This window comes from Wolffia australiana, chromosome 17 (assembly GCF_029677425.1).
Source record: "Wolffia australiana isolate 7733 chromosome 17, ASM2967742v1".
Classification (NCBI taxonomy): Eukaryota; Viridiplantae; Streptophyta; class Magnoliopsida; order Alismatales; family Araceae; genus Wolffia; species Wolffia australiana.
The window spans coordinates 7,787,990-7,801,094 of NC_135851.1; the positions used below are offsets into that span (position 1 = coordinate 7,787,990).

The window sequence follows — 13,105 nt, forward strand, 5'->3', positions numbered from 1 at the left end:
AGGAAACTTAGTGTGCAGGAGAGAGAAGAGAAGAGGCGACTTAGAGAGCGAGCAACAACGAGAGGCCAAGAGAGAGCAATAGAGACTAAGAGAGATGTCGAGAGAACGAGAGAAACATATACTATACGAGGGTGAGAGGGAGAGGTATTAGAAACTAATAAATTAAAGTGGAGTAAAGCGGAAGAGCAAAGTAGTATCAGATGAACAAAATGGAGAAAGAGGAAGGAAAAGAATATAAGAGAATACTCATGATATCCCTTGGTGATTTTGAATATTCAATAGATATGTCCATTTATAGGTGTTGACATGAAGCATGTAGAGTCTAAGGTATTAGTTTGCTTTGTTCACTTTTTTCACGGTGGAAGCTACCAGATGCTGAGTTTAGAGTATGTGAAATGGGGCGGTTGTACCTCCATTTCTGTAATCATCAGATAAGTTATCACCTCGTACGTGAAGGCTCATCTACTCTACTGCCTTATTGTATTTAATAAACTCAAGCTCCAATCAAGGTTGAGTTTGGATGTCAATCCAGTTGAAATGTGCAGTAGTCAGTGGTTTTGTAAGAGTGTATTCAATTTGGTTGAGACTCGGGATAAAGGAAATCTCTAGTTCATTTTTGCTACTATTCTCGAAGGAAGCATTAATTGATCTTAATCTAGTTCTTGCGTGAAAAATAAGATTTTTGGTAGATATGTTGCACCTAGATTATCACACCATAGTATAGGGTTTTTTTTGGAAGGAAGATGTTCTTGAAGAAGGGAATTCACATATATGAGCTCAATAGTGACATTAGCAAGTGCTTTGCATTTAACTTTAGAATGCGAGTGCACAACTACAGATTGTTGCATAGATGCCCAACTATGGATTATTTAACTTCTAATGTTTGATTATGAGATTTTAAGGAGTTAAATATAATTTAATAAGAAACCTAGTGAAATTAGTTCAAAAGAATTCTAAGAAGCAGGAAAATATTTTTCCTAATTAACCTAATTTATCCAATTTTGCAAATAATTTTGCGAATGTTACGAAATTTTCTATTGAGAAAAACTAAGTTATTCTAGTTAAATACCTTAGTATGGGCTTCTGCATCCGAGCGATGGTTGATGCCAGAGGACATGAGTGGAGTGGAGAAGATGAAAGAAATACTGCCCCTAATTGTGATAGAGATGGTCGCGGATGCACACCAGTGAGTGACGAGTGAGGCAAGTGATGCAGATTTATCATCGGTGGTGGCGATGGAGATGGAGGTGGATATCTGCCAGTGAGTGGTATAGTCGGTGGTGGCATGAGAGAAAGTGAAAGCCTAGGATATTGATAATATTAACCGAGGAAAAAGGATGATGAGATGAGTCTTAAAAAGACAATGATCATACTAAGCTCGTCGTAATGTGCCCAATTGGTTGAGTGGTGTTTTTTTCGCATGTATTGATTAGGTCATTGCTCCTTCAATCCTTCGCCATGTGAACATGAGAACAATACCTCCAATCAATATTTTAAATGAGCAAAACTATCATCTAATTACAATTAGCAAAAAACTCCAAGGGTACATTTTTACAGGAATAAGGGGTCTATTAATACATCCACGATGGTGGATGGATAGATGAGGCAACGATGGATCTACCCAAAATTTCAGCTCAAAACTTCAGAATTGAGAGCAATCTAGGCCATCCTATTTTATCTCTCCTCTTATTTTTTCTCTCCGTGATCCATGTGGTGAAATTTTTTGATGACCAAAAAAAGTCAAAAACTCCTTAAAATATTGAAATAAATGCAAAATATTAGCTTATGACTTATAAAATAGTTATATTTTCTATTCACTATTGGAGACTTTCATAAAATACCATAAAATCTGGAAAAACCATAATTTCACGCTGAAAGTAGAATACACCCATAACCATATTTAAATATATCTAAAGTATATTTTACAGCTCATAAGATTATTCCTATTATTAATTTATTCTCATAAAATTCCATAAAATAGAAGATAATTGAGCAAATCAATTTTTCATTTTCAAAATATAACAAATCATTATAAAATATTTAAATAAAACTAGATATATATACTATGAATTATAAAAATAGTTTTTATGAAATTAATGTTAGAAAATTCTGATAAAATATGATAACATTGAGAAAATCTAAACTTCATTATAAATCATTTTAAGGCTTAATAACAGTCATCTGTAATCATTTCAATGAAAATGAACACATAAAATATATGAAATTATTATGAAAATTAGCTTTTATTATCAGAGTCTTGTAGGTTTTCATTGGTGCAAATTACTATCAAAATTTGAATGTTATTTATTATTATCAAGGTCTCATAAATTTTATGGTACATGTTTGCATAAGTAACAACTTGATGGCTTATGGAGTTTGGGAGAACACAAAATCTGATTTTCTAATGATGCAAATCAATTTCCAAATTCCAAAGTATAGGCTGTAGCAAGGTGGCTTATATAAATGGTGATGGAAATATATGTGGCCGACAAGCCAATCACACATTCCACATCTCGTTCTATGTTCATTAATACAACATATTCATTATAGTGCACGTGTGATGCTTATAATGAAGTCTATGAATACATGATCGGATTTAGTGAATTATGATGACATCGTAATACAGAGATCACTAGTCTTTAAGCATGTGTTCTAAACATTCATATTTGAAGGATACGCGAGAAGGACATCGAAGTATTTGGATAGAATAACACTATCTAGACTCACTCATATGATGAGTATGGCCGGTCCCGTAGCCATTAGTTTGGAGACACTAATGATAGATAGTGGGTACTCTTTAGTGGAAAGAGTTCACTGAATTGATCAGTACGAATCCATGAATGGTATTATACCGAACTGTCAATCAGGCTATTTCACGTCGCGGTTGTGTAAGTTGTCCTTAGACCTGAGACACCAAAGACGTCTTGTGGGCGGACGGTTGTACTTTAACTATGGCCAATGATTCTCGAATCATGGGATTCTAAACGGTCTTAGTTTGGGTACATCAAGAAGTTTGCGAAGACAATTGAGTGGTCAAGATGGGATCGTCCACCCTCGGTATAAGAGGTGACAGCTCAAAGAAGACGATGTGATGAAGTCCTTGGCCAAGGCAGTAAAATATCAGGAGAAGAGTTCTCTGATGATTTTTGAATGCATCAGTACTAACTCGGATGATCGATTAGGGTTTGACAGTTGACCTTACCCTAAGTCGTCCAAGGAGCATCAAGTGGATGAGGGATTATACATACATGGTAACTGATGATGAACAAGTTCTATGAGTGAGTCGATACACACTTCTTTGTATCTTCTAGGACACGAGGCGTAGCTTGGCACCCCATGTGTCAGAAACTCGACCAATCGATTGGGTTAAATCGATCCGACATTAATTAATCTATATGATGATATAGTTAATTAATTTGGAAGGCCAATAAAGGTTATTGGGCTGCTGGAGTCGTTAACTAGACTCATACATGGGCCTATAGGGTCACACACAAATGGTCTTTTGGACGTCAGAAGCTATACTTAAGTTACAGGGGTTTTATGAAAAATACACACTTAGTATAAATAGGGGAAGGCCCTGAATGAAATTCACCCATGCCAGAATTGTTAAGGGGGCCTTCCCCTTCTTCTCCTTTCTCCACACACACCCTCTCCATGCCCGATGCAATCGGGACGGCGTAATGACGACGATGGAGGTAGAACGGGACTTGTTAAGGAGAAGGAGGAGATCTGATGTGCCGAGGATCGCGTAGATAGATCTAAAGGCTGCACATTTGAGTAGCTTGACTCAGCTCGCTCCAAGATCTAAGAAATCACCTATGCAATCTGTGTAAAGGTACTTCGTTTTATAGTTTTATCGATGTCGTTATAATTCTGTTACGTGTCTTCCGCTGCATGGAATCCTCGTCTTTATCCATGTCAAGGCCTCTAGAACCCAACAGGAAACACATCGGTGTCAAACATTTTAAAGGAATTATAATCAAGAATATCACAGTGAAGACATCATTGGGAACTTATACTGTATGGATAGAGTATACATATATTTGAGGAGGTAGACAACAATTGTTATGCCTTCGTCCCAGAACTTTTGAGGCATAGACGCACGATGCAACATGGGAAGTGTTGTTTCAATGATTTTTAGTGTGTTCTATTGTTCCATTTTGATGTTGAGTGTGAGGATAGGAAATCTCATGATTAATCAGTTGAGCGAGTTGTTATGCTTTGATACCATGAGAAAAATAATGAAGTATAAGTAGACTAGATCAGAAAAAGAGCAACAAAGTATGAAATGAACAAGACAAATAAATAGGAAGAGAGACAAAATAAGAGAATATTCATAATGTCATCTAGTAATTTGGAATGTTCAATACATATGCCCTTTTATATGACATGAATTTTGTAGAGTCTAAGGTTTTAGTTTTCTCTATTCATGTATGTCTTGGCGGAAGTTTCCAGATGTTGTGCATAGAGTACATGACATGTAGTGTATTTTACATGAAACATATGTCCTGTTGGGTTCTAGTGTATCATTTTATATTAAACATTGAAATTTTGCCAAAAAAAAAACACAATTCTAAAGACAATTAAAAATTCATCAAATCACTTTTTCAAGGATTAGTGCTATGCCTTTTTAATTTCTCAAGAGAGACATGTTGACCTGTTTATGTGTCCAACCTCTAGACGTATCCATGTGATTCCTAGCATATCAAATGTTTTCTTTCATCTTAATGATACCCCATCATTTCCGTTATCAATTCCCCATCATTGTTATGTAATTTGAATCACATTCTGAGTGGAGGGGAGTCATGGGAATATGCAAGACGAAACATAGGAATCTAAAGAATTCTGAGCTGAGTGATTTCATTTAGGACCTTCTATTGCTTATAGTTAATAAGAATTTTCAGAGAAAACCCTAAATTTTAAATGTATCTTCATACTACTTGTGTGAGATACTCTAGACCCATGTATCAGCCTCGTTAACGACCATAATTAACCTGTAACCTTCATTTTGTATACCTTATTTATCATATATCAACATCTATATTAATGAATTACGTTTTGATTTAATCTAATCAATAAGTTGAGTTTCTAGCTGAGTGGGTGCCAAGTTACACATGCTCTAGAGGAGAGAAAAAGGGGTGCAATGACTCTCTCATGGAACCTTATTATCATGTGTTACCATGTAGGTATAGTGCCTCATTTGCTTGACACTCCCATGATGACTTACAATACGGTCACCTATCAAAATTTAATTGGTCATCCAAGCTGGTAATAATTTGTTGGGAAATGATTGGAGAAATCCTCTCAAATATTCCACTACTTTAGCTAAGGACTTCATTGCAATTTTTTTCCTTGAAATGTCTCCTCTTACACTAGGGGCAGATGATAACACAAATTATTAGGCTACTGACATGATATTTACATGTTTATGCATAAATATAATAATATGTGTGTGTTATCAAAACTAAAATGATTCAATCTATTTTTTAAAGGATTTTATGAGTTTTATGGATTTATTTGTATTTTGAACTTGGAATTTCGATGGATATTTTGATGTCCTTCTATTTCGATGTCATAGATAATATATTATTCAATTTGGATATTTTGATGTCCTTCTCAAGTACCCCTTTCTAAATAAATTATTTAGAACACGTGATTAAAGACTAGCGATCTCTGTAATATAATCTCATCATAATTTACTTATTCATTGAGTGTATTTGTGAACTTCATCACACATGCATTACACTGAATAGGCTTTATCAATGAAAATTAAGTGAGATATGAAATGTGTGATTGGGTTGTGCACCAGATATATTTACATCAGGCTAGGTGCGTCGTCATTCTTTGTAATCATCAGATATATTGTCACTCATATCAAAAGCATTAGTATGCTCCACAATCTTAATGTGTTTAAGAGAGAGAGATAAGGGAGAGAGATTGAGCGAGAGCATAAGACACATAGAGAGAGAGAGAGAGGCTAAGAGAGACGCCTAGAGAGAGAAATATAGAGAGAGGGGTAGAGAGAGAGAGAAAGAGAGGGAGCATGAGAGAAAGCGACAGAGAGAGAGAGCGAGTGAGAGAGGATAAGAGAGACGCCTTGAGAGAGGGAGCCTGAGAGAAAGCGACAGACAAAGAGAGAGGTGAGAGAACATAAGGGAGATAACGAGAGAGAGCTAGAGATAGAGATAGAGACAGAGAGAGAGAGCACAAGATAGAGAGAGAACGAAAGTGACTCTGAGATAAAAAGAGAGGGAGAGCTAAAGACTCTGAGAGGCACAGAGAGGGAGAGAGAGAGAGAAAGAGCATTAAACACAGAGAACAAGAGCGAGAGACTGAGCGGGAGAAGGAGCCCGAGAGAGAGCGACAGACAAAGAGAGTGGCGCGAGAATATAAGAGAGATAGAGAGAGAGAGAGAGAGAGAGAGAGAGAGAGAGCAAGAAGCTGAGAGAGAGAAAGAGAGAAAGACAGAAAGAGAGACAGAAAGAGAGAGAACGAGAGCGAGAGACAGATAATCTGATATAGAGCAAAAGAGAGACATGCAGACAAAGAGAGAGACATGGCGACGTCAGCCATCTCATGTCAACGCTAATGAAGTCGCCGATGAACGATGAACGGGTCTTTGACGTTAACAATGATGCTATCACCCACAAACATCATCATCCACACGTCAAGAATAGAATTCCCTGTTTTAGCTTGCTGTTTCTCTCGTCTTTCAACGCGACCGAAGAGGTTATATTTAGCGATGAACGCAGACGAAAGTCTTGCAAACCGCCCTTCCTGTTGATTCCATCCAGCCATTTCCCCTTCCGGCTATGGAACACTGGAAGGAGGTATGCCAAAAAAAAATTCTAACGGGATTTTTTTCTCGTTAATTTTGTTTCATTTTTTCTCAACTTCTACAGATGATAAAGCTCTACTTCAATGTTGCGATGCTTGAATCATGTTTTATTTTGTATGTCGAAACGATTTTTGGGTTTTTAATTTGAGGAAACGATTGCTGGGTATGATTATATTCTAGAGATTTTCTGAAAGATGTAACTTCGATGTTGCGATAATGGATATTTTATTTTAAAGTTTGGTGGGATTGTTGTATTTTTTTTATCTGAGGAAACGATTGCTGAGTGTGATTATATTTTAATCTGTAGAAAAATGGCTGGATGGCTGTGCCACAATTTGGAGGGTGGGATCAGAAGATGAACAAGACGGATTATTCCATGGTGTTCCAGAGGGCCCGGGCTAATAGGAAACAGAACAAGTCCCACATCAAATCGTCCAGCTTTGGGAATGAACAGGAGTTCATTGCTCATGTTCATGAAGAACCGCTATCGGTGAGAACAAACTTCTGTTTTTCACTTCTTGTTTTATCTGAATTACCTGCTCAGAATGGTGAAAGCATCGCAACATTGAAGTTACATCATTTTATGTGGGTTTTTACCTTGTGGAGGTGTTCATAAATCCATCGTGTTTGAGTTTTTTTTCAATTCATAAGGTGACTCCATGAATTTTGGCTCCATCAAATGGTACAAATCCATCAAAGATTTGAATTTATATGCACTATTTATTTAATGGTTAGTCTCAGTTACAGCATTCTATATGGGTTCTCCCCTTATGGAGGTGTTCATATATCCGTCATTTTTAGGTTTCTTTCAACTCATAGGGTGACTTTAAGAACTTTTACTCCATCAAATGATTCAAATCCATCAAAGATTTAAATAGATATATATATGTACTATTTATTTAATGTTTAGTCTCAGTTACAGCATTCTATATGGGTTCTCCCCTTGTGGAGGTGTTCATATATTCGTCATTTTTAGGTTTCTTTCAACTCATAGGGTGACTTTAAGAACTTTTACTCCATCAAATGATTCAAATCCATCAAAGATTTAAATAGATATATATATATGTACTATTTATTTAATGTTTAGTCTCAGTTACAGCATTCTATATGGGTTCTCCCCTTGTGGAGGTGTTCATATATCCGTCATTTTTAGGTTTCTTTCAACTCATAGGGTGACTTTAAGAACTTTTACTCCATCAAATGATTCAAATCCATCAAAGATATAAGCATATATGTTTTATTTATTTAATGATTAGTATAAGTGGAACGGAAATTTATAATGTAGAGCTAAAGACATTGAAAGTGTGACAGCATTCTGTCATAAAAGTAAGAATTTTCAGGCCATATCTTTCCTTAGAATGGAATTACACAATAGATAAAACTTAAAATACTTTTTTAATAAAAACCATCATTGCTTCTCTTGCACTTTAATTTCATGTTTACTTTTTCTGTAGTTTTTTATTTTTTTACGATAGATGAACATAATTAGAAAGCAGTGATAAAAATTGGCAATCATCATGTCTTATCATCTCTTGCGTTTGAAATGTCTGTTGAGTTTTTCTGTATTCAAAACCTATTATAAATACAGAAAGCCCTATTATAAAATCAAAACCTATTATAAAATTAGAAATCATCAGGGCTTATATACTCTTGTGATTGACTTGTATGTTGATTTTTCTGTATTCAATTAAAGTCAATCCAATAGAAGAGAGGAGTTAAAGAATTTTAATAAAATAATAAATAATCAGGATTATCTCTCCCCGACATTGAATTGTATGTAGAGTTTTCTGTGTTCAGTTAGAGTTTATATATAAGAGGAATGCAACTGAAGTATATTCTAAAATTAGAAATCTTTGGCGCTTATTTTCCCTTGTAATCGAATTTTATGTTGAGTTTTTTTCTAATCAATTGGAATTTGCATAATATAGGAATAAATGTAGAAAACTGTGCTAGAAATATAAGTCTTGTGGCTTATCTTTGCAATTGTGTTTCATTTGGAGAAAAGTAGAAAACTGTGTTAGAAATATAAGTCTTGTGGCTTATCTTTGCAATTGAATTTCATGTTGAAGAAAATTAGAAAAACTGTGATAAAATATAAGTCTTGTTGCTTATCTTCACAATTGAATTCCATGTTGAATTTATGTATTCAATTATAGCTTATAAACCAGAAGAAGAAAAAATCGGCATGAAAAACGGAGATCTGAATTAGTTAATGGAAAAGTGATGAGGGGAGGAGTCATTTTTTACTAATATTTAGATGATATTTGCTATTCTACAGAGGAGAAAGAAGCTTCTGCGCTTCCTGAGCTGTTGTGGAAAGGCTTGACAACTGATAAGCCTACTGATGAAGATGAAATTCTTTAGCAAACTCATGTTGTCGAGGTGCTTCGTGTCCAGTGCGTGTATTATTGTTGGGGCGCCTTTATTCATAACGTTGAGTGAGCTTATATTTTATGAGATACAAAGGGGTTATCTGATTGGTTAAATGTTAGTTGTTATGTGTTCACCTTCTTAGATTTTAGTAAGAGTTAAATCCAAACATAAATATGAAAAATATACCCAGTTGTCTTATTATTAGGACTTATAAGCTCCTTATGCTTTTGCATGGCTTGCTTAGAATATAGTCTTCCGACCTCAAATATATAGGCATGTAAGGGCAATTAGGTAACCCATATGTAATCCTTCATGATAGTGTTGCAGTCTATTACAAAAATTTCATGACACTATTTCAATATAATTGTAATAGTTATGTTTGTCATTCAATTGGATGATCGCCTTGTTCCACCAACAACATTAGTCATCAGTTTATTACAATAAGATCATTTAAATATTAAATATTCAAAATTTTCCTGTTGTCTGGTAATGTCTTGAATGCTTATATTTCGGCTTAATCTACTATTTAAGTTGCCTTTATTTGTGATTCGATATGTTTTTTGGGTATTTTATTTTTCTACCAAGCTGTTTAGGACATTTTGGGCCCCCAGTTGTGTTTTTAAGTTCTTTAAAATCTTGCGTGTAAGAACATTTCCAATGCTTAACAATACTTTAGTGCAAAAAAATAGAAAGTTCTATAATGGTTTACATTGTATTAGTTTTATGGTGGATATTATTTTCTATATAAAATTTTAATATAATAACTTAAACTAATTGTTAAAATGAAGGTAAAAATTTAGTCACATTTTCATGGATTTTTAACTCATTGGATTATATATATAATTTCTCACATGGTTATAAATAAAGTGGAGTTATTATCATTTTTTAGTATAGAAGTGACTAGGGTATTAACCTAATGTCATGGAAAGGCTAGAGACGGTGAGGGGAAAATGGAGAACACGAAGGATGAATGATACCAGGGTGTGAGTCATTGTGAATGAGTGAAATGATTTAAAAGTATACAATTTATTTGTCATTGAAATGTTAATTGATCACTTGTGATTTTCAAGATATATCGATAAATTGTCCTAAGTGTCATTTATAATGTGAATTATGTTATAACTCAATACATTTTCACATTGAATCATTTAAAATTTTGATATACTTGTACTTTAAATAGTTGAATATCAGCGTAAGTTGTTGGGTTACAGATAATATATCCAAATGTATCTACATTTCACGTGCTTCCTATGCCATTCACCAACATACTATAGTAAAAGTGAGTTGATGAATACTTTCAGAGAGTTCTCTACGTGAGTCACCACTCGATCATGATAACTATGCTATATTATTGTATCCTGATGTTATACTTATATCACTCAAGCTATGTTTTTGGAATTCAACAAATATATAAAATTTTATCAGAATTACATGATATAAACAACTTTTAAGGGTGTCACACTACAACATACATAATCCTCAGAAGTTATGTCGAATTTCACTTTGGGAATCATGACTAATAAGATTAAATATAGTTATTTATCAAAATAAATCATGGACTTGGAGTCATACAATTTAAGGGGAAATCTGATATTTGTAAGAATGAAATTTAAGAGAAATATTACCCCAATCAGGTGTCTCGACTATAATTACTTGTACTTGTTAATCTGAAATTTAATTGGTTGTGTCATTTGTTGCATATTATACTTAAAATGGTGATTAAGACGATTATTTGGGTAAATAAATTATGAACCAGAAGATGTTAACTGACCCATGTAAAATATGACATATTTATGGAATCCAGGATAAAATATCAGATATATAAGGGTGATGTGATTGCATCACGCTACATCTTGATCAGGATAATAAAAAATTAGTTGGGATATTTTCCCTTTGATTATCATTTAAAATAAAAATGACATGTTTATTTCAATCAAGAAATTCTAGACGAGGAGACATCGAGAAATGAATTGAAATTACAATACTGCTGTTTCTGGGAATCAAGAGAAAATAAAAAATATATAAGAATACAATGACAATACTATACTGCATCCCAAAAAGGTAAAAAATTATTAGTTGGAACAACTTTAGTTTTTTTATCATATACAGTGAACAACTAACATGATTATTTTAGCAATAAATTCTGGACCAGAAGGCGTTGACCACTCAGTTGAAAACAACTGAAGGAATTCAACAAAAAATATTAAACCTATCAGGGTGTCATCACCACCTTCTTTCTCAGTTGGACAGTTGAATTTGATAACTATTCTATTTAACATGGTTAAAAATATCAATACTTTTTACAAGGGTACATAATTTGTCATGCAAGGAACCATAATTAGCGTGGTTCTAGAAATCAACTGTTCCAACTGATAAAAGGAAACAATAAGTATCTTTTAAAACAAATAAGGTTACATCATTTGTCATGCAAGAAAAAACAAATAGTAAGGTTATCAAAATCAACTGTCCCAACTGATCAATAAAGAAAAAAAATATTTTTTCTTTTTTATCACAGTTTCATGGGTACATCATTTTTCATGCAAGAAAAAACAAATAGTATGGTTTTCAAAATCAACTCTTTCGACTGATAAATAAAGAAAAAATCTCATTATTTCTTTCTTTACCATGGTTTCACATGGATACATCATTTTTCATGCAAGAAAAAACAAATAGTATGGTTATCAAAATCAACTGTTCCGACTGATAAATAAAGAAAAATTCTTATTTTTTCTTTATTTACCATGGTTCCACATGGGTACATCATTTGTCAAGCAAAAAAAAATAGCATGATTTCCAAAATCAACTGTGCCAACTGATAAATAGAGAAAAAAAATATTTTTCTTTATTTATGTTGAATTCCAGCTGTTGAACTGTGGTGGCTGTCAAGGGTTTTGGAAGAACAACTGAAAAAGTTAAACTAACAAATAGTGTTTTCCCCTATTTGTGGGGTTACAAGTGGGCCCGAAGATTACAGGGCCCATTAAGACATAAGTGGGCCCGAAAGGAAAGAAAATGAATTAAAATAAAACATAAATGGTGCTGGTTGCTTCCAACAATTTATCATGGTTTCACATGGGTACATCATTTATGATGCAAGAAAAAAAATAGCAGGGTTATCAAGATGAACTGTGCCAACTGATAAATAAAGAAAAAAACAGTTATTATTTTCTTTCTTTATTATGGTTGCACGGGGGTACATCATCTATCATGCTAGAAAACACAATTAGCACAGGTATCAAAATCAACTGTCCCACCTGATACAAATGAAGAAATACAATTATTTTTCTTTCTTTATCATTGTTTCACATGGGTACATCATTTATCATGCAAGAAAAAATAATTAGCATGATTATTAATATCAACTGTCCCACCTGATAAAAAAGAAAAAAACAATTATTTTTTCTCCTTTATCATTGTTTCTGATGGCTACATCATTCATCATGCAAAAAAAATCTTGATTATCAAAATCAACTGTCCCAACTGAAACAATGATAAAGAAGACAAAATTTTTTTTTTCTTTTTTCTCAGGTGGGACAGTTGATTTTAATAATCATGCTAACTATTTTTTCTTTCATGATAAATGATGTACACATATAAAACAATGATAAAGAAGACAAATATATTTTTTTCTTTTTTCTCAGGTGGGACAGTTGATTTTAATAATCATGCTAACTATTTTTTCTTTCATGATAAATGATGTACACGTATAAAACAATGACAAAGAAAGAAAAAATAATTGTTTTTTTTCATTTATACTAAAGAAAAAAAAACAACTTTTTTCCTTCTTATCATGGTTTTACATGGGATCATCATTTATCATGCAAAAAAACAATTAGCCCACCTGCTAAAAAAGAAATAAAAAACAATCATATTTCTTTATTAATCATGGTTTAT

General features: G+C 33.5%; 1 protein-coding gene across 1 annotated transcript; it reads left to right on the top strand.

The window, feature by feature from the left end:
• The first annotated feature begins 6,672 nt into the window (after window positions 1-6,672).
• LOC144714486 (RPM1-interacting protein 4 (RIN4) family protein) lies at window positions 6,673-9,315 on the top strand. Its single transcript, XM_078589236.1, has 3 exons — window positions 6,673-6,830; window positions 7,146-7,328; window positions 9,117-9,315. Exons 1-3 carry the CDS (start codon window positions 6,813-6,815, stop codon window positions 9,162-9,164), a joined length of 249 nt encoding a protein of 82 aa, XP_078445362.1. The 5' UTR covers window positions 6,673-6,812; the 3' UTR covers window positions 9,165-9,315.
• The last annotated feature ends 3,790 nt before the right edge of the window (window positions 9,316-13,105 follow it).